This window comes from Salmo salar, chromosome ssa27, assembly GCF_905237065.1.
Source record: "Salmo salar chromosome ssa27, Ssal_v3.1, whole genome shotgun sequence".
Taxonomy (NCBI): Eukaryota; Metazoa; Chordata; class Actinopteri; order Salmoniformes; family Salmonidae; genus Salmo; species Salmo salar.
This window is the reverse complement of record NC_059468.1, coordinates 40,702,756-40,725,255: the sequence shown is the minus strand read 5'-3', so window position 1 is coordinate 40,725,255 and position 22,500 is coordinate 40,702,756. Positions and strand designations below refer to the sequence as shown.

Sequence of the window (22,500 nt, the reverse complement as noted above, 5' to 3'; positions counted from 1 at the left end):
GCACTTTGGTTGGGTGGATAAACTGAAAACAGGTAGGACCAGATCTGGATGATCAGAGGGAATGTTATGATGGGATTGTTCTTTTCTAGTTTGGATTTAATTGATTTCGGCAGTCTGTGATGTCACAGGCATGATGTCATCTGTGTTCTAGATATTTCTAGAGATAGTTCTATCCCTCTGTGCAACGATCGTTGCTTATCTTTGGTTGTAGCGACGATGACGTCATAACATGACATAACGTGTTGCCCTGTGGAGATGAGGCAAGCTTATTGTATACAATACGAGGTAGTGGAAGTACTGACAGTGATTGGAGAGTGTACTGTCTGTGTAAAGAGTCCAGATATTGTGTGGTAGTGGAAGTATCGACAGTGATGAGAGAGTGTACTGTCTTATCCCTTTCATACGTTTTTTCAGCCAACTAATTTCCTCCTTTTCTTTATATCTGAAAAGTATTGCTGGTATCAAAGCCCAAACTTGTGTTTCTGCCTAACGCCCTAGTAATGGTTTTGGTAAAGTTCTATCTGTGGCTTAGTGTGAAACTTGGCTGTAATGTTAAGGTGTCATTGGCACGCGCTTCACCCTTTAAACTTTTGGTTGTTGTTAGGCACCATCAGTTATCCATCCTCCTGCCAGTTACAAACTTAGTCATGTGACTTCTCCCGTCTCTTCTCATAGCGCACCACTAAACTTAGAGAACCAGAGTTATCCCCTCTACTGAAGGCTGCATCTCTTCAGAACCAGAGTTATCCCCCTACTGAAGGCTGTATCTCTTCAGAACCAGAGTTATCCCCCTACTGAAGGCTGTATCTCTTCAGAACCAGAGTTATTCCTCTACTGAAGGCTGCATCTCTTCAGAACCAGAGTTATTCCCCTACTGAAGGCTGTATCTCTTCAGAACCAGAGTTATCCCCCTACTGAAGGCTGTATCTCTTCAGAACCAGAGTTATTCCCCTACTGAAGGCTGTATCTCTTCAGAACCAGAGTTATCCCCCTACTGAAGGCTGTATCTCTTCAGAACCAGAGTTATCCCCCTACTGAAGGCTGTATCTCTTCAGAACCAGAGTTATTCCTCTACTGAAGGCTGTATCTCTTCAGAACCAGAGTTATCCCCCTACTGAAGGCTGTATCTCTTCAGAACCAGAGTTATCCCCCTACTGAAGGCTGTATCTCTTCAGAACCAGAGTTATTCCTCTACTGAAGGCTGCATCTCTTCAGAACCAGAGTTCCTCTAACTCTACAGAGTTAGCGATGATAATGACTCATCCAGGTTACTTAAAGTCTTAGTGACTTCTCATTCCTATAGCATTCTCTGCTAGTGCTACAGTGTCTTTGCTGATAAAGACACAATCTTAAAGGCCAAGCTGTATCAAGCTGAACGCAGACATTACAAAGACACCTATTCATTACTAGCATTCTACACGTCAGCACACAGGGGCTGTGGCTACAGGAGATACCGTAGAGAGACAGAGAGAGAGAGAGAGAGAGAGAGAGAGAGAGACGAGACAGAGACAGGGAGACACAGAGAGAGAGAGAGACAGAGAGAAAGAGAGACGAGAGAGACAGAGAGAGAGAGAGAGAGAGAGGGGGAGAGAGAGACAGAGAGAGAGAGAGAGAGAGAGAGAGACAGAGAGAGACAGATAGAGACAGACAGATAGAGAGAGAGAGAGAGAGAGAGAGAGAGAGAGAGAGAGACAGTGAGACAGAGAGAGAGAGACAGAGAGACAGAGAGAGAGACAGAAAGAGACAGAGACAGAGAGAGACAGATAGAGACAGACAGATAGAGAGAGAGAGAGAGAGAGAGAGAGACAGAAACAGAGAGAGAGAGACAGACAGACAGACAGACAGACAGACAACAGGCCTATCTATCTGGATAGCTAACTAACATCATGAGTGTGTGTCATCTGTAGTATACAGCGGTTTGTGTGTGTGTGTGTGTGTGTGTGTGTGTGTGTGTGTGTGTGTGTGTGTGTGTGTGTGTGTGTGTGTGTGACTCATCTGCAGCATACAGTACATCAGGGGTTCCCTCTCCTCGGATTTGGATAGACAGACCTCTGTTTGTAGCAAGGGATGGCAGTGTGTGTGTGTGTGTGTGTGTGTGAGCCCTTTCACCCCTCTCTATGTCTGCCTCTCTTTATCTCTCTGTCTCTCTGTCTCTCAGGGAACTCAGCCCCTCCTCTCTATTTGTTTTATTAGAGATAACAGAACAGCTCTCCACACCACATTCCAGACAGACAGACAGACAGACAGACAGACAGACAGACAGACAGACAGACAGAAAGCAGGAGAGAGGCAAAGAGAGAGAAGTGAGAGAGAGAGGAGAGCGAGAGAGAGACAGAGAGAGAGGCGAGAGAGAGGGAGGGCAGAGAGAGGCAGAGAGAGAGAGAGAGAGAGAGATGATAGAGAGAGGCCAGAGAGAGAGAGAGAGAGAGGCGAGAGAGAGGAGAGAGAGGAGACAGAGAGAGAGAGAGAGAGAGAGAGAGCAGAGAGAGAGAGAGAGAGAGAGAGAGAGAGAGAGAGACAGAGAGAGAGAGAGAGAGAGAGAGAGACAGAGAGAGAGAGAGAGAGAGAGACTGGTTTCAGTAATCAGAGTTAAGGCGTCTCTCTCCTCTCATCCTCCTCCAGCCACCATTAAAAAGCTCCTTATTTCTCTCTAGCCTCTCTCTCGCCTCTCTCTAGCATCTCTCTAGCCTCTCTCTAACCTCTCTCTAACCTCTCTCTAGCCTCTCTCTAGCCTCTCTCTAGCCTCTCTCTAACCTCTCTCTAGCCTCTCTCTAGCCTCTCTCTCGCCTCTCTCTAACTTCTCTCTAGCCTCTCTCTAACATCTCTCTCTAACCTCTCTCTAGCCTCTCTCTAGCCTCTCTCTAGCCTCTCTCCAACCTCGCTCTAACCTCTCTCTAGACTCTCTCTAGCCTCTCTCTAACCTCTCTCTAGCCTCTCTCTAGCCTCTCTCTAACCTCTCTCTAGCCTCTCTCCAACCTCGCTCTAACCTCTCTCTAGACTCTCTCTAGCCTCTCTCTAACCTCTCTCTAGCCTCTCTCTAGCCTCTCTCTAACCTCTCTCTAACAACTCTCTAGCCTCTCTCTAACAACTCTCTAGCCTCTCTCCAACCTCGCTCTAACCTCTCTCTAGACTCTCTCTAGCCTCTCTCTAACCTCTCTCTAGCCTCTCTCTAGCCTCTCTCTAGCCTCTCTCTAACCTCTCTCTAACCTCTCTCTAGCCTCTCTCTAGCCTCTCTAGCCTCTCTCTAGCCTCTCTCTAACCTCTCTCTAACCTCTCTCTAGCCTCTCTCTAGCCTCTCTCTAACCTCTCTCTAGCCTCTCTCTAGCCTCTCTCTAACCTCTCTCTACCCTCTCTCTAGCCTCTCTCTTGCCTCTCTCTAGCCTCTCTCTAACCTCTCTCTACCCTCTCTCTAACCTCTCTCTAGCCTCTCTCTAGTCCGTGCTGTCACAGAACTATAACAGCACCGTTATAAAGACGAGTCCTCTATCTATCCCTATCTATGGTTAAGTCCCCCATCTCTTCATCTCTTTCGCTCGCCCTTCGTGGGGGTTCTGTATTCCAACGGAATAGTTAACTGAATCAGGTTAGTGCTGAGCTAGAAGAAATACACTACATATACAAAACTATGTGGACACACCTTCATATTAGTGGATTCGGGCTAATACAGCCAATCCCGTTACTGACAGGTGTATAAAATGGAGCACACAGCCATGCAATCTCCATAGACAAACACCGATAGTCGAATAACATTACTGAAGAGCTCAGTGACTTTCAACGTGACATCGTCATAGGATGCCACTTTTACAAAACGTCAGTTCGTCAAACTTCTGCCCTGCTACTGCTGCCCCCGGTTAACTGTAAATGCTGTTATTGTGAAGTGGAAACGTCTTGGAGCAACGACGGCTCAGTCGCAAGCTCACAGAACGGGACCACCGAGTCACTGAAGTGCGTAAAAATCATCTGTTCTCGGATTGTAACACTCACTACCAAGTTCCAAACTGCCTCTGGAGGCAAAGTCAGCACAATAACTGTTCGTCAGGAGCTTAATGAAATGGGTTTCCATGGCCGAGCAGCCGCACACAAGCCTAAGATCACCATGCGCAATGCCAAGCGTTGACTGGAGTGGTGTAAAGCCGCCAGTGGAAACGTGTTCTCTGGAGTGATGAATCACGCTTCACCATCTGGCAGCCTGAAGGACGAATCTGGGATTTGGTGGATGCCAGGAGAACGCTACCTGCCCCAATGCATAGTGCCAACTGTAAAGTTTGGTGGAGATGGAATAATGATCTGGGGTTGTGTTTCATGGTTCGGGCCCCTTAGTTCCAATGAAGGGAAATCTTAGCGCTACAGCATGCAATGACATTCTAGACGATTCTGTGCTTCCAACTTTGTGGCAACAGTTTGGGGAAGGCCCTTTCCTGTTTCAGCATGACAATGTCCCCGTGCACAAAGCGAGGTCCAAACAGAAATAGTTTGTTGAGATCGGTGTTGAAGAACTTGACTGGCCTGCACAGATCCTCTTTACCTCAACCCCATCGAACACCTTTGGGATGAATTGGAACCCCGACTGCGAGCCAGGCCTAATCACCCAACATCACTAATGTTCTTGTGGCTGAATAAAAGTCCCCGACAGCAATGTTCGAACATCTAGCGGAAAGCCAGAAGAGTGGAGGCTGTTATAGCAGCAAAGGGTGGACCAACTCCATATTAATGCCCATGATTTTGACTGAGATGTTCGAAGAGCGGTTGTCCATATACTGTTGGTGATGGAGTGTATTTGTTCCCCTGTGGCTCTGCAGGACCAGGAATGAATCACACTGCAGAGTTGGGGGCATGTTTGCATCTTGTGCCGTAGAGTGAATATCAGGTGTTCTGTGGCATCCTGCAGTAAGACCTTCTGTTTAGTGAATGACCTTTCAGTCACTCTCTCTGTCTCTCATTCGATATCTCTCTTTCTCTCTCTCTCTCTCTCATTCACACACTCTATCCTTTTCTCTCCCTCTGTCTTTCCCCTAATATATCTATTTCTCCCTGTCTCTCTCCAATCTCATCCCAATAATCTCTACCCGACATTCAGGTGTGTTTCTGTCAGAACCAGTACAGAGATAGCTTGTAGAACATTCAGGTGTGTTTCTGTTAGAACCAGTAGAGAGATAGCTTGTAGAACATTCAGGTGTGTTTCTGTTAGAACCAGTAGAGAGAGAGCTTGTAGAATAATAGTGAAGACATCAAAACTATGAAATAACACATATGGAATGTGGAGTGATGAGTCCAAATTTGAGATTTTTGGTTCCAACCACCGTGTCTTTGTGAGACGCAGAGTAGGTGAACGGATGATCTTCGCATGTGTGGTTCCCACTGTGAAGCAAGGAGGAGGAGGTGTGATGGTGTGGGGGTGCTTTGCTGGTGACACTGTCTGTGATTTATTTAGAATTCAAGGCAGGCTTAACCAGCATGGCTACCACAGCATTCTGCAGTGATAGGCCATCCCATCTGGTTTGCGCTTAGTGGGACTATCATTTGTTTTTCAACAGGACAATGACTCAAAACACACCTCCAGGCTGTGTAAGGGCTATTTGACCAAGAAGGAGAGTGATGGAGTGCTGCATCAGATGACCTGGCCTCCACTATCACCCAACCTCGACCCAATTGAGATGGTTTGGGATGAGTTGGACCACAGAGTGAAGGAAAAGCAGCCAACAAATGCTCAGCATATGTGGGAACTCTTTCAAGACTGTTGGAAAAGCATTCCATGTGAAGCTGGTTAAGATAATGCCACGAGCGTGCAAAGCCTTCATCAAGGCAAAGGGTGGCTACTTTGCAGAATCTCGTTTAACACTTTCTTTGGTTACTACTTAATTCCACATTGGGTTATTTCATAGTATTGATGTCTTCACTATTATTCTACAATGTAGAAAATATATATAGCGTTTTTTTAAATAAAGAAAAACCTTGAATGAGTAGGTGTGTCCAAACGCTTGACTGGTACTGTACGTACGTATGTGCAGGTCCACACACAAACTATCTGTCATCGACCGTCAACTTTAGTGGACCGTTCGTGACCAGGCTTGGTCGATACAGGGGTTATCACTGCTAACCTCTAACCTGTGACTGTAACAGTTGTTATAGCTTTACAGTGACACACTGAATGTTTGGCTGACAATGACCTGTACATTTCATGGAAACAGCTGTAAGCTCTTCTCTATACCAGTTTGTCTTTTTTATTAATATATGAAACCCCCAAAGCCTTGGTGGAGTTCTGATTGCCGATCTCAGTGAGAGAGGAGGTCATTTCTGCGCTCGATGTCTTGAAATTAAATCAGCACGGAACCAGGACATAACGCACAGGGCTAAGACTTCATAGTTCATTAGCCAAGCAGTTCCACTGTATACCGCATCATACTGCCAATAGTTCATTAGTCAAGCAGTTCCACTGTATACAGCATCATACTGCCAATAGTTCATTAGTTAAGCAGTTCCACTGTATACAGCATCATACTGCCAATAGTTCATTAGTTAAGCAGTTCCACTGTATACAGCATCATACTGCCAATAGTTCATTAGCCAAGCAGTTCCACTGTATACAGCATCATACTGCCAATAGGTCATTAGCCAAGCAGCTCCACTGTATACAGCATCATACTGCCAATAGTTCATTAGCCAAGCAGCTGGACTTATTTAAGGGGATGTCTGTCTGTCTGTCTGTCTGTCTGTCTGTCTGTCTGTCTGTCTGTCTGTCTGTCTGTCTGTCTGTCTGTCTGTCTGTCTGTCTGTCTGTCTGTCTGTCTGTCTGTCTGTCTGTCTGTCGTGAATTTATTCTCTCCTGTAGTAAAGTAGTGAATTGTGATGTCTATTCTCTCTACTACAGTACAGTAGGCTGTTTCCCTATGTGCCCCAGTCTTAAGTATATGACTATATAGAGAAGAGTGTGCCATTTTGGAAACAGAAACCTCCAGCACAACGAGGTTGTGTGCAGTCAGTCAGTCAGTGATGAGTAACTTGTGATTCTTCAAACCGAAACGCTTCCTTAGCCACAGCACAGCCCAACCTAAATCTAGTTAAGTCACGATGGAACACGATGGGTTTAGTAATCTAGTTAAGGCATCAACACAGATGATTTCAGTTTACAGGGTCGCTCCCCTCACTCCTGTTACAGAGGAGAGAGAGTGGTTCCCCTCATCACTCCTGTTACAGAGGAGAGAGAGGAGAGAGAGTGGTTCCCCTCATCACTCCTGTTACAGAGGAGAGAGAGGAGAGAGAGTGGTTCCCCTCATCACTCCTGTTACAGAGGAGAGAGAGGAGAGAGAGTGGTTCCCCTCATCACTTCTGTTACAGAGGAGAGAGTGGTTCCCCTCATCACTCCTGTTACAGAGGAGAGAGTGGTTCCCCTCATCACTCCTGTTACAGAGGAGAGAGTGGTTCCCCTCATCACTCCTGTTACAGAGGAGAGAGTGGTTCCCCTCATCACTCCTGTTACAGAGGAGAGAGAGGAGAGAGAGTGGTTCCCCTCATCACTCCTGTTACAGAGGAGGGAGAGGAGAGAGAGTGGTTCCCCTCATCACTCCTGTTACAGAGGAGAGAGAGGAGAGAGAGTGGTTCCCCTCATCACTTCTGTTACAGAGGAGAGAGAGTGGTTCCCCTCATCACTCCTGTTACAGAGGAGAGAGAGGAGAGAGAGTGGTTCCCCTCATCACTTCTGTTACAGAGGAGAGAGAGTGGTTCCCCTCATCACTCCTGTTACAGAGGAGAGAGAGGAGAGAGAGTGGTTCCCCTCATCACTTCTGTTACAGAGGAGAGAGAGTGGTTCCCCTCATCACTCCTGTTACAGAGGAGAGAGAGGAGAGAGAGTGGTTCCCCTCATCACTTCTGTTACAGAGGAGAGAGAGGAGAGAGAGTGGTTCCCCTCATCACTCCTGTTACAGAGGAGAGAGTGGTTCCCCTCATCACTTCTGTTACAGAGGAGAGAGAGTGGTTCCCCTCATCACTTCTGTTACAGAGGAGAGAGTAGTTCCCCTCATCACTCCTGTTACAGAGGAGAGAGAGGAGAGAGAGTGGTTCCCCTCATCACTCCTGTTACAGAGGAGAGAGAGTGGTTCCCCTCATCACTCCTGTTACAGAGGAGAGAGAGTGGTTCCCCTCATCACTCCTGTTACAGAGGAGAGAGAGTGGTTCCCCTCATCACTCCTGTTACAGAGGAGAGAGAGTGGTTCCCCTCATCACTCCTGTTACAGAGGAGAGAGAGGAGAGAGAGTGGTTCCCCTCATCACTTCTGTTACAGAGGAGAGAGAGTGGTTCCCCTCATCACTCCTGTTACAGAGAGAGAGGAGAGAGAGTGGTTCCCCTCATCACTCCTGTTACAGAGGAGAGAGAGTGGTTCCCCTCATCACTCCTGTTACAGAGGAGAGAGAGGAGAGAGAGTGGTTCCCCTCATCACTCCTGTTACAGAGGAGAGAGAGTGGTTCCCCTCATCACTCCTGTTACAGAGGAGAGAGAGTGGTTCCCCTCATCACTCCTGTTACAGAGGAGAGAGAGGAGAGAGAGTGGTTCCCCTCATCACTCCTGTTACAGAGAGAGGAGAGAGAGTGGTTCCCCTCATCACTCCTGTTACAGAGGAGAGAGAGGAGAGAGAGGAGAGAGAGTCATCTTTTCCATTCATGTAGAAGAAGACATTCCGATACTAATTCAACTTTCCCCAGAGCATAAAGCATGTCTGCTTTGAATAAATGTTTTTATTTAGCGTGTTGTTTACCATTGATACTCATATGATCTCATATTGTCTGTAAGAAACCACTCTCTTGAATCGTCGTTATGGTACGTTGATTAAATTAAGACGTATTGCGATGCCACATTTCCTTGATTTTGTATCTCTTGTCAGTACATCTCATCTTATAGGTGTCTTATCTTATGTGAATCTTATCTTATGAGTATCTCATCTTATGGGTATCTTATCAGTATCTTAAGTGTATATTGAGAGTATCTTATCAGTATCTTATCAATATCTTATCAGTATCTTATCGTATGTGTATCTTATGAGTATCTTATCTTATGTGAATCTCATCAGTATCTTATCTTATGTGTATATTGTGAGTATCCTATCTTTTATTTATTTATTTATTTATTTCACCTTTATTTAACCAGGTAGGCCAGTTGAGAACAAGTTCTCATTTACAATTGCGACCTGGCCAAGATAAAGCAAAGCAGTTCGACACAAACAACAACACAGAGTTACACATGGAGTAAAACAAACATACAGTCAATAATACAGTAGAAAAATAAGACTATATACAATGTGAGCAAATGAGGTGAGATAAGGGAGGTAAAGGCAAAAAAGGCCATGGTGGCAAAGTAAATACAATATAGCAAGTAAAACAATGGAATGGTAGATTTGTAGTGGAAGAAAGTGCAAAGTAGAAATATAAATAATTGGGTGCAAAGGAGCAACATAAATAAATAAATAAATACAGTAGGGGAAGATGTAGTTGTTTATGCTAAATTATAGATGGGCTATGTACAGGTGCAGTGATCTGTGAGCTGCTCTGACAGCTGGTGCTTAAAGCTAGTGAGGGAGATAAGCGTTTCCACTTTCAGAGATTTTTGTAGTTCGTTCCAGTCTATGGCAGCAGAGAACTGGAAGGAGAGACGGCCAAAGGAGGAGTTGGCTTTAGGGGTGACCAGAGAGATATACCTGCTGGAGCGCGTGCTACAGGTGGGTGCTGCTATGGTGACCAGTGAGCTGAGATAAGGCGGGACTTTACCTAGCAGGGTCTTGTAGATGACCTGGAGCCAGTGGGTTTGGCGACGAGTATGAAGCGAGGGCCAGCCAACGAGAGCGTACAGGTCGTAGTGGTGGGTAGTATATGGGCCTTTTTGACAAAACAGATGGCACTGTGATAGACTGCATCCAGTTTATTGAGTAGGGTATTTTGTAAATGACATTGCCGAAGTCGAGGATCGTTAGGATGGTCAGTTTTACGAGGGTATGTTTGGCAGCTTGAGTGAAGGATGCTTTGTTGCGATATAGGAAGCCAATTCTAGATTTCACTTTGGATTGGAGATGCTTAATATGAGTCTGGAAGGAGAGGTTACAGTCTAACCAGACACCTAGGTATTTGTAGTTGTCCACATATTCTAAGTCAGAATGTGCTGCATCCCAAACATAAAGAAAACTTTAGTAATGTTCAGAGAATGCTATTTAAAAACATATACATTCCGTTCTCAGCAGCAACAGAACTCTATCCTCTATCTCGTTAAGTGTGTTCAGGTGTGTTGGCCGCTTCCACTAATTGGCAACACCTGGTCTTAAGGACTGATTGTTTCCTTTGAAATTAGGTCTGTTTGAATCACTGGTGGAAAAAGTACTCAATTGTCATACTTGAGTAAAAGTTTTTAAAAAACTTAATAGAAAATGATTCAAGTAAAAGTGAAAGTCACCCAGTAAAATACTACTTGAGTAAAAGTCTAAAAGTATTTAAGTATCGATAGTAAATGTAATTGCTAAAATGTACTTAAGTATCATAAGTAAAAGTACAAGTATAAATCCTTTCAAATTCCAGACTGAAATTTTTTTGTTGCCAGGGGCACGCTCCAACTCTCAGACATCATTTACAAACAAACCATGTGATTAGTGAGTCCTCCAGATCAGAGGCAGTAGGGACGACCAGGGATGTTCTCTGTTTAGTGAGTCCTCCAGATCAGAGGCAGTAGGGATGACCAGGGATGTTCTCTGTTTAGTGAGTCCTCCAGATCAGAGGCAGTAGGGACGACCAGGGATGTTCTCTGTTTAGTGAGTCCTCCAGATCAGAGGCAGTAGGGATGACCAGGGATGTTCTCTGTTTAGTGAGTCCTCCAGATCACAGGCAGTAGGGATGACCAGGGATGTTCTCTGTTTAGTGAGTCATCCAGATCAGAGGCAGTAGGGATGACCAGGGATGTTCTCTGTTTAGTGAGTCCTCCAGATCAGAGGCAGTAGGGATGACCAGGGATGTTCTCTGTTTAGTGAGTCCTCCAGATCAGAGGCAGTAGGGATGACCAGGGATGTTCTCTGTTTAGTGAGTCCTCCAGATCAGAGGCAGTAGGGATGACCAGGGATGTTCTCTGTTCAGTGAGTCTGTCAGATCAGAGGCAGTAGGGATGACCAGGGATGTTATCTTGATAAGTGTGTGAATTGAACCATTTTCCTGTCCTGCTAAGCATTCAAAATGTAACAAGTGCTTTTGAGTGTCAGGGAAAATGTGTGGAGTATTTTTATTATTTGCTTTAGGAATGTGGTGAACTAAAAGTTGTCAAAAATGTCAATAGTAAAGTACAGATACCCACAAAAACTACTGAGGTAGTACTTTAAAGTATTTTTACTTAAGTACTTTACACCACTGGTTTGAATAGACTAAAATGAACCACTTTGTAGGCGTTAAAAAGCATGACATTGATGCTAGCTGTTAGCTCCATCCTGATGGTTTAGTGGACTAATTCCATGGATAGAGAACAGAAGACTATAGGTTCAAATCTCACTGATGTGTTTGTGTGATTAATGTCTAAGGAAATTCATTTCTATCTGTGCTTGGAGTTCAACAAATTTAACCCCAAATAAGTGAGCAGTTATTAAAAGTCTTATTAAAACATTCAGTGAAAGTTTTAAGGAAGTTCAGAATAACCTGGAATGTCTGTTCTCAGAGCGTTAATAAAACCTACCAGGAACCATAGTAAAACATTCTCAGAACCTCCCTGGAACCATAGTAAAACATTCTCAGAACCTCCCTGGAACCTTAGTAAAACATTCTCAGAACCTCCCTGGAACCATAGTAAAACATTCTCAGAACCTCCCTGGAACCTTAGTAAAACATTCTCAGAACCTCCATGGAACCATAGTAAAACATTCTCAGAACCTCCCTGGAACCTTAGTAAAACATTCTCAGAACCTCCATGGAACCATAGTAAAACATTCTCAGAACCTCCCTGGAACCTTAGTAAAACATTCTCAGAGGCTCCCTGGAACCATAATAAAACATTCTCAGAACCTCCCTGGAACCATAGTAAAACATTCTCAGAACCTCCCTGGAACCATAGTAAAACATTCTCAGAACCTCCCTGGAACCTTAGTAAAACATTCTCAGAACCTCCCTGGAACCTTAGTAAAACATTCTCAGAACCTCCATGGAACCATAGTAAAACATTCTCAGAACCTCCCTGGAACCATAGTAAAACATTCTCAGAGCCTCCCTGGAACCATAGTAAAACATTCTCAGAACCTCCCTGGAACCATAGTAAAACATTCTCAGAACCTCCCTGGAACCATAGTAAAACATTCTCAGAACCTCCCTGGAACCATAGTAAAACATTCTCAGAACCTCCCTGGAACCATAGTAAAACATTCTCAGAACCTCCCTGGAACCATAGTAAAACATTCTCAGAACCTCCCTGGAACCATAGTAAAACATTCTCAGAACCTCCATGGAACCATAGTAAAACATTCTCAGAACCTCCCTGGAACCATAGTAAAACATTCTCAGAACCTCCCTGGAACCATAGTAAAACATTCTCAGAACCTCCCTGGAACCTTAAAATAAACATTCCCAGAACAGGCAAAATGTTCACTTCTGTTCTCAGAAAGTTTAAATCGTTTTCACTTTTACCGGTCAAGAAAAGTATGGCTTCATTCCCACAACTTCCAACGAACCAAATGTTCTAGCTGGGAGTTAGACATTATGGGCGGAGTTAGAAAGCTGTCTGTCAGATATTTTACAAAGGAAGTTTACTTTTAATCCGTATATCTGCATATTTCAAGACATGGCGTATGAGGGTGCGGTGAGATAGCCAATGGGCTGGACGATACTTTCCTCCTCAATCATTAGGGAAAAAACTTCTACTTTAAAAAAAACTGGAAATCAAATGATCCACCATCACTACGGCAGTGGATTAATCAAATGTATTATTATTTAATATTGAAAATGTGTGGGAAAGCAGTGGAAAGTTCCAGGGGATGAAGGATGAAGGGGCAGGGGGGTTGTGAGATATACGTGGTGTGTATGGTAGCAGATGGAATAGGATGGGGGGGTAGAGATATAGTGGTGTGTATGGTAGCAGATGGAATAGGATGGGGGGGTAGAGATATAGTGGTGTGTATGGTAGCAGATGGAATAGGATGGGGGTAGAGATATACATGGTGTGTATGGTAGCAGATGGAATAGGATGGGGGGGTAGAGATATAGTGGTGTGTATGGTAGCAGATGGAATAGGATGGGGGGGTAGAGATATACGTGGTGTGTATGGTAGCAGATGGAATAGGATGGGGGGTGAGATATAGTGGTGTGTATGGTAGCAGATGGAATAGGATGGGGTGGTAGAGATATAGTGGTGTGTATGGTAGCAGATGGAATAGGATGGGGGGTGTAGAGATATACATGGTGTGTATGGTAGCAGATGGAATAGGATGGGGGGTAGAGATATACATGGTGTGTATGGTAGCAGATGGAATAGGATGGGGGGGTAGAGATATACATGGTGTGTATGGTAGCAGATGGAATAGGATGGGGGGTGAGATATAGTGGTGTGTATGGTAGCAGATGGAATAGGATGGGGGGTAGAGATATAGTGGTGTGTATGGTAGCAGATGGAATAGGATGGGGGGTAGAGATATACATGGTGTGTATGGTAGCAGATGGAATAGGATGGGGGGTGAGATATAGCGGTGTGTATGGTAGCAGATGGAATAGGATGGGGGGTGGTAGAGATATACATGGTGTGTATGGTAGCAGATGGAATAGGATGGGGGGTGAGATATACATGGTGTGTATGGTAGCAGATGGAATAGGATGGGGGGGTAGAGATATAGTGGTGTGTATGGTAGAAGATGGAATAGGATGGGGGGTAGAGATATACATGGTGTGTATGGTAGCAGATGGAATAGGATGGGGGGTAGAGATATACATGGTGTGTATGGTAGCAGATGGAATAGGATGGGGGGTAGAGATATACATGGTGTGTATGGTAGCAGATGGAATAGGATGGGGGGGTAGAGATATACTGGTGTGTATGGTAGCAGATGGAATAGGATGGGGGGGTAGAGATATAGTGGTGTGTATGGTAGCAGATGGAATAGGATGAGGGGGTGAGATATACATGGTGTGTAAGGTAGAAGATGGAATAGGATGGGGGGGTAGAGATATAGTGGTGTGTATGGTAGCAGATGGAATAGGATGGGGGGGTAGAGATATACATGGTGTGTATGGTAGCAGATGGAATAGGATGGGGGGGAGATATAGTGGTGTGTATGGTAGCAGATGGAATAGGATGGGGGTAGAGATATAGTGGTGTGTATGGTAGCAGATGGAATAGGATGGGGGGTTGTAGAGATATACATGGTGTGTATGGTAGCAGATGGAATAGGATGGGGGGTGAGATATACATGGTGTGTATGGTAGAAGATGGAATAGGATGGGGGGGTAGAGATATACATGGTGTGTATGGTAGCATGATGGAATAGGATGGGGGGTAGAGATATACATGGTGTGTATGGTAGCAGATGGAATAGGATGGGGGGTAGAGATATACATGGTGTGTATGGTAGCAGATGGAATAGGATGGGGGGTAGAGATATACATGGTGTGTATGGTAGCAGATGGAATAGGATGGGGGGGTGAGATATAGCGGTGTGTATGGTAGCAGATGGAATAGGATGGGGGGTGAGATATACGTGGTGTGTATGGTAGCAGATGGAATAGGATGGGGGGTAGAGATATAGTGGTGTGTATGGTAGAAGATGGAATAGGATGGGGGGTGAGATATAGCGGTGTGTATGGTAGCAGATGGAATAGGATGGGGGTAGAGATATAGTGGTGTGTATGGTAGAAGATGGAATAGGATGGGGGGGTGAGATATACGTGGTGTGTATGGTAGCAGATGGAATAGGATGGGGGGTAGAGATATAGTGGTGTGTATGGTAGCAGATGGAATAGGATGGGGGGGTGAGATATAGTGGTGTGTATGGTAGCAGATGGAATAGGATGGGGGGTGAGATATAGTGGTGTGTATGGTAGAAGATGGAATAGGATGGGGGGTGAGATATAGCGGTGTGTATGGTAGCAGATGGAATAGGATGGGGGGGTAGAGATATAGTGGTGTGTATGGTAGCAGATGGAATAGGATGGGGGGTAGAGATATACATGGTGTGTATGGTAGCAGATGGAATAGGATGGGGGGGTGAGATATACATGGTGTGTATGGTAGCAGATGGAATAGGATGGGGGGGGAGATATAGTGGTGTGTATGGTAGCAGATGGAATAGGATGGGGGGGTGAGATATAGTGGTGTGTATGGTAGCAGATGGAATAGGATGGGGGGTTGTAGAGATATACATGGTGTGTATGGTAGCAGATGGAATAGGATGGGGGGGTAGAGATATAGTGGTGTGTATGGTAGAAGATGGAATAGGATGGGGTGGTAGAGATATAGTGGTGTGTATGGTAGCAGATGGAATAGGATGGGGGGGTGAGATATACATGGTGTGTATGGTAGCAGATGGAATAGGATGGGGTGGTAGAGATATAGTGGTGTGTATGGTAGCAGATGGAATAGGATGGGGGGTAGATATATACATGGTGTGTATGGTAGCAGATGGAATAGGATGGGGGGGTGGTAGAGATATACATGGTGTGTATGGTAGCAGATGGAATAGGATGGGGGGTAGAGATATAGTGGTGTGTATGGTAGCAGATGGAATAGGATGGGGGGTAGAGATATAGTGGTGTGTATGGTAGCAGATGGAATAGGATGGGGGTGAGATATAGTGGTGTGTAAGGTAGCAGATGGAATAGGATGGGGGGTGAGATATACATGGTGTGTATGGTAGCAGATGGAATAGGATGGGGGTAGAGATATAGCGGTGTGTATGGTAGCAGATGGAATAGGATGGGGGGTGGTAGAGATATACATGGTGTGTATGGTAGCAGATGGAATAGGATGGGGGGTTGTAGAGATATAGTGGTGTGTATGGTAGCAGATGGAATAGGATGGGGGGTAGAGATATACATGGTGTGTATGGTAGCAGATGGAATAGGATGGGGGGTAGAGATATACTTGGTGTGTATGGTAGCAGATGGAATAGGATGGGGGGTGTGAGATATACATGGTGTGTATGGTAGCAGATGGAATAGGATGGGGGGGTAGAGATATAGTGGTGTGTATGGTAGCAGATGGAATAGGATGGGGGGTTGTAGAGATATACATGGTGTGTATGGTAGCAGATGGAATAGGATGGGGGGTAGAGATATACATGGTGTGTATGGTAGCAGATGGAATAGGATGGGGGGTAGAGATATACTGGTGTGTATGGTAGCAGATTGAATAGGATGGGGGGGTAGAGATATAGTGGTGTGTATGGTAGAAGATGGAATAGGATGGGGGGGTGAGATATAGTGGTGTGTATGGTAGCAGATGGAATAGGATGGGGGGTAGAGATATACATGGTGTGTATGGTAGCAGATGGAATAGGATGGGGGGTGGTAGAGATATACATGGTGTGTATGGTAGAAGATGGAATAGGATGGGGGGTGAGATATAGTGGTGTGTATGGTAGAAGATGGAATAGGATGGGGGTTGTAGAGATATACATGGTGTGTATGGTAGCAGATGGAATAGGATGGGGGGGTAGAGATATAGTGGTGTGTATGGTAGCAGATGGAATAGGATGGGGGGGGAGATATAGTGGTGTGTATGGTAGCAGATGGAATAGGATGGGGGGGTAGAGATATAGTGGTGTGTATGGTAGCAGATGGAATAGGATGGGGGGTGGTAGAGATATACATGGTGTGTATGGTAGCAGATGGAATAGGATGGGGGGGTGAGATATACATGGTGTGTATGGTAGCAGATGGAATAGGATGGGGGGGTAGAGATATAGTGGTGTGTATGGTAGAAGATGGAATAGGATGGGGGGGTAGAGATATACATGGTGTGTATGGTAGCAGATGGAATAGGATGGGGGGTAGAGATATACATGGTGTGTATGGTAGCAGATGGAATAGGATGGGGGGGTAGAGATATACATGGTGTGTATGGTAGCAGATGGAATAGGATGGGGGGTAGAGATATAGTGGTGTGTATGGTAGCAGATGGAATAGGATGGGGGGTGAGATATACATGGTGTGTAAGGTAGAAGATGGAATAGGATGGGGGGTAGAGATATAGTGGTGTGTATGGTAGCAGATGGAATAGGATGGGGGGGTAGAGATATACATGGTGTGTATGGTAGCAGATGGAATAGGATGGGGGGAGAGATATAGTGGTGTGTATGGTAGCAGATGGAATAGGATGGGGGGTAGAGATATAGTGGTGTGTATGGTAGCAGATGGAATAGGATGGGGGGTTGTAGAGATATACGTGGTGTGTATGGTAGCAGATGGAATAGGATGGGGGGGTGAGATATACATGGTGTGTATGGTAGAAGATGGAATAGGATGGGGGGTAGAGATATACATGGTGTGTATGGTAGCATGATGGAATAGGATGGGGGGGTAGAGATATACATGGTGTGTATGGTAGCAGATGGAATAGGATGGGGGGTAGAGATATACATGGTGTGTATGGTAGCAGATGGAATAGGATGGGGGGTAGAGATATACATGGTGTGTATGGTAGCAGATGGAATAGGATGGGGGGTGAGATATAGCGGTGTGTATGGTAGCAGATGGAATAGGATGGGGGGTGAGATATACGTGGTGTGTATGGTAGCAGATGGAATAGGATGGGGGTAGAGATATAGTGGTGTGTATGGTAGAAGATGGAATAGGATGGGGGGTGAGATATAGCGGTGTGTATGGTAGCAGATGGAATAGGATGGGGGGTAGAGATATAGTGGTGTGTATGGTAGAAGATGGAATAGGATGGGGGGGTGAGATATACGTGGTGTGTATGGTAGCAGATGGAATAGGATGGGGGTAGAGATATAGTGGTGTGTATGGTAGCAGATGGAATAGGATGGGGGGTGAGATATAGTGGTGTGTATGGTAGCAGATGGAATAGGATGGGGGGTAGAGATATAGTGGTGTGTATGGTAGAAGATGGAATAGGATGGGGGGTGAGATATAGCGGTGTGTATGGTAGCAGATGGAATAGGATGGGGGGTAGAGATATAGTGGTGTGTATGGTAGCAGATGGAATAGGATGGGGGGTAGAGATATACATGGTGTGTATGGTAGCAGATGGAATAGGATGGGGGGGTGAGATATACATGGTGTGTATGGTAGCAGATGGAATAGGATGGGGGGTAGAGATATAGTGGTGTGTATGGTAGCAGATGGAATAGGATGGGGGGTGAGATATAGTGGTGTGTATGGTAGCAGATGGAATAGGATGGGGGTTGTAGAGATATACATGGTGTGTATGGTAGCAGATGGAATAGGATGGGGGGGTAGAGATATAGTGGTGTGTATGGTAGAAGATGGAATAGGATGGGGTGGTAGAGATATAGTGGTGTGTATGGTAGCAGATGGAATAGGATGGGGGGGTGAGATATACATGGTGTGTATGGTAGCAGATGGAATAGGATGGGGGTGGTAGAGATATAGTGGTGTGTATGGTAGCAGATGGAATAGGATGGGGGGTAGAGATATACATGGTGTGTATGGTAGCAGATGGAATAGGATGGGGGGTGGTAGAGATATACATGGTGTGTATGGTAGCAGATGGAATAGGATGGGGGGGTAGAGATATAGTGGTGTGTATGGTAGCAGATGGAATAGGATGGGGGGTAGAGATATAGTGGTGTGTATGGTAGCAGATGGAATAGGATGGGGGGTGAGATATAGTGGTGTGTAAGGTAGCAGATGGAATAGGATGGGGGGGTGAGATATACATGGTGTGTATGGTAGCAGATGGAATAGGATGGGGGGTAGAGATATAGTGGTGTGTATGGTAGCAGATGGAATAGGATGGGGGGTGGTAGAGATATACATGGTGTGTATGGTAGCAGATGGAATAGGATGGGGGGGTTGTAGAGATATAGTGGTGTGTATGGTAGCAGATGGAATAGGATGGGGGGTAGAGATATACGTGGTGTGTATGGTAGCAGATGGAATAGGATGGGGGGTGTAGAGATATACATGGTGTGTATGGTAGCAGATGGAATAGGATGGGGGGTAGAGATATAGTGGTGTGTATGGTAGCAGATGGAATAGGATGGGGGGTTGTAGAGATATACATGGTGTGTATGGTAGCAGATGGAATAGGATGGGGGGTAGAGATATACATGGTGTGTATGGTAGCAGATGGAATAGGATGGGGGGGTAGAGATATACTGGTGTGTATGGTAGCAGATTGAATAGGATGGGGGGGTAGAGATATAGTGGTGTGTATGGTAGCAGATGGAATAGGATGGGGGGTGAGATATAGTGGTGTGTATGGTAGCAGATGGAATAGGATGGGGGGGTAGAGATATACATGGTGTGTATGGTAGCAGATGGAATAGGATGGGGGGGTAGTAGAGATATACATGGTGTGTATGGTAGCAGATGGAATAGGATGGGGGGGTGAGATATAGTGGTGTGTATGGTAGAAGATGGAATAGGATGGGGGGTTGTAGAGATATACGTGGTGTGTATGGTAGCAGATGGAATAGGATGGGGGGTAGAGATATAGTGGTGTGTATGGTAGCAGATGGAATAGGATGGGGGGAGATATAGTGGTGTGTATGGTAGCAGATGGAATAGGATGGGGGGTAGAGATATAGTGGTGTGTATGGTAGCAGATGGAATAGGATGGGGGGGAGATATAGTGGTGTGTATGGTAGCAGATGGAATAGGATGGGGGGTTGTAGAGATATACATGGTGTGTATGGTAGCAGATGGAATAGGATGGGGGGTTGTAGAGATATACATGGTGTGTATGGTAGCAGATGGAATAGGATGGGGGGTAGAGATATAGTGGTGTGTATGGTAGCAGATGGAATAGGATGGGGGGTAGAGATATAGTGGTGTGTATGGTAGCAGATGGAATAGGATGGGGGGTTGTAGAGATATACATGGTGTGTATGGTAGCAGATGGAATAGGATGGGGGGGTAGAGATATACATGGTGTGTATGGTAGCAGATGGAATAGGATGGGGGGGTGAGATATACATGGTGTGTATGGTAGCAGATGGAATAGGATGGGGGGTAGAGATATACATGGTGTGTATGGTAGCAGATGGAATAGGATGGGGGGTAGAGATATACATGGTGTGTATGGTAGCAGATGGAATAGGATGGGGTGGTAGAGATATAGTGGTGTGTATGGTAGCAGATGGAATAGGATGGGGGGTAGAGATATAGTGGTGTGTATGGTAGCAGATGGAATAGGATGGGGGTGTAGAGATATAGTGGTGTGTATGGTAGCAGATGGAATAGGATGGGGTGGTAGAGATATACATGGTGTGTATGGTAGCAGATGGAATAGGATGGGGGGGTAGAGATATACATGGTGTGTATGGTAGCAGATGGAATAGGATGGGGGGGTGAGATATAGTGGTGTGTATGGTAGCAGATGGAATAGGATGGGGGGTAGAGATATAGTGGTGTGTATGGTAGCAGATGGAATAGGATGGGGGGTAGAGATATAGTGGTGTGTATGGTAGCAGATGGAATAGGATGGGGGGTAGAGATATAGTGGTGTGTATGGTAGCAGATGGAATAGGATGGGGGGGGTGAGATATACATGGTGTGTATGGTAGCAGATGGAATAGGATGGGGGGGTAGAGATATAGTGGTGTGTATGGTAGCAGATGGAATAGGATGGGGGGGTGAGATATAGTGGTGTGTATGGTAGCAGATAGAATAGGATGGGGGGTGAGATATACATGGTGTGTATGGTAGCAGATGGAATAGGATGGGGGGTAGAGATATACATGGTGTGTATGGTAGCAGATGGAATAGGATTTAGGGGTAGAGATATACATGGTGTGTATGGTAGCAGATGGAATAGGATGGGGGGTAGAGATATAGTGGTGTGTATGGTAGCAGATGGAATAGGATGGGGGGGTAGAGATATACATGGTGTGTATGGTAGCAGTTGGAATAGGATGGGGGGTAGAGATATAGTGGTGTGTATGGTAGCAGATGGAATAGGATGGGGGGTAGAGATATAGTGGTGTGTATGGTAGCAGATGGAATAGGATGGGGGGTAGAGATATACATGGTGTGTATGGTAGCAGATGGAATAGGATGGGGGGTAGAGATATACATGGTGTGTATGGTAGCAGATGGAATAGGATGGGGGGGTGAGATATAGTGGTGTGTATGGTAGCAGATGGAATAGGATGGGGGGTAGAGATATACGTGGTGTGTATGGTAGCAGATGGAATAGGATGGGGGGTGAGATATAGTGGTGTGTATGGTAGCAGATGGAATAGGATGGGGGGTAGAGATATACATGGTGTGTATGGTAGCAGATGGAATAGGATGGGGGGTGAGATATACGTGGTGTGTATGGTAGCAGATGGAATAGGATGGGGGTAGAGATATAGTGGTGTGTATGGTAGCAGATGGAATAGGATGGGGGTAGAGATATAGTGGTGTGTATGGTAGCAGATGGAATAGGATGGGGGTTGTAGAGATATACATGGTGTGTATGGTAGCAGATGGAATAGGATGGGGGGTTGTAGAGATATACATGGTGTGTATGGTAGCAGATGGAATAGGATGGGGTGGTAGAGATATAGTGGTGTGTATGGTAGCAGATGGAATAGGATGGGGGGGTGAGATATAGTGGTGTGTATGGTAGCAGATGGAATAGGATGGGGGGTAGAGATATACGTGGTGTGTATGGTAGCAGATGGAATAGGATGGGGGTGGTAGAGATATAGTGGTGTGTATGGTAGCAGATGGAATAGGATGGGGGGGTAGAGATATAGTGGTGTGTATGGTAGCAGATGGAATAGGATGGGGGGTAGAGATATAGTGGTGTGTATGGTAGCAGATGGAATAGGATGGGGGGGTAGAGATATAGTGGTGTGTATGGTAGCAGATGGAGTAGGATGGGGTTGTAGAGATATAGTGGTGTGTATGGTAGCAGATGGAATAGGATGGGGTGGTAGAGATATAGTGGTGTGTATGGTAGCAGATGGAGTAGGATGGGGTTGTAGAGATATCGTGGTGTGTATGGTAGCAGATGGAATAGGATGGGGTTGTAGAGATATAGTGGTGTGTATGGTAGCAGATGGAATAGGATGGGGGGGTGAGATATAGTGGTGTGTATGGTAGCAGATGGAATAGGATGGGGTTGTAGAGATATAGTGGTGTGTATGGTAGCAGATGGAATAGGATGGGGGTAGAGATATAGTGGTGTGTATGGTAGCAGATGGAATAGGATGGGGGTAGAGATATAGTGGTGTGTATGGTAGCAGATGGAATAGGATGGGGGGGTAGAGATATAGTTGTGTGTATGGTAGCAGATGGAATAGGATGGGGGGGTAGAGATATAGTGGTGTGTATGGTAGCAGATGGAATAGGATGGGGGGTAGAGATATAGTGGTGT

General features: G+C 45.5%; 1 protein-coding gene across 5 annotated transcripts in view; it reads left to right on the top strand.

The window, feature by feature from the left end:
- Window positions 1-22,500, top strand: part of nhsl3 (NHS like 3) — an 87,537-nt gene that overhangs the window by 30,397 nt on the left and 34,640 nt on the right. Inside the window, exon 1 of one of the 5 annotated variants that reach the window (XM_045709868.1) lies at window positions 1-32. This exon is cut by the window's left edge and continues 740 nt beyond it. The exons of the other annotated variants lie outside the window; for them this stretch is intronic. Coding sequence (XP_045565824.1) covers window positions 1-32 — 32 coding nt within the window. The remainder of the gene's footprint in view (window positions 33-22,500) is intronic. 5 annotated transcript variants of the gene reach the window in all.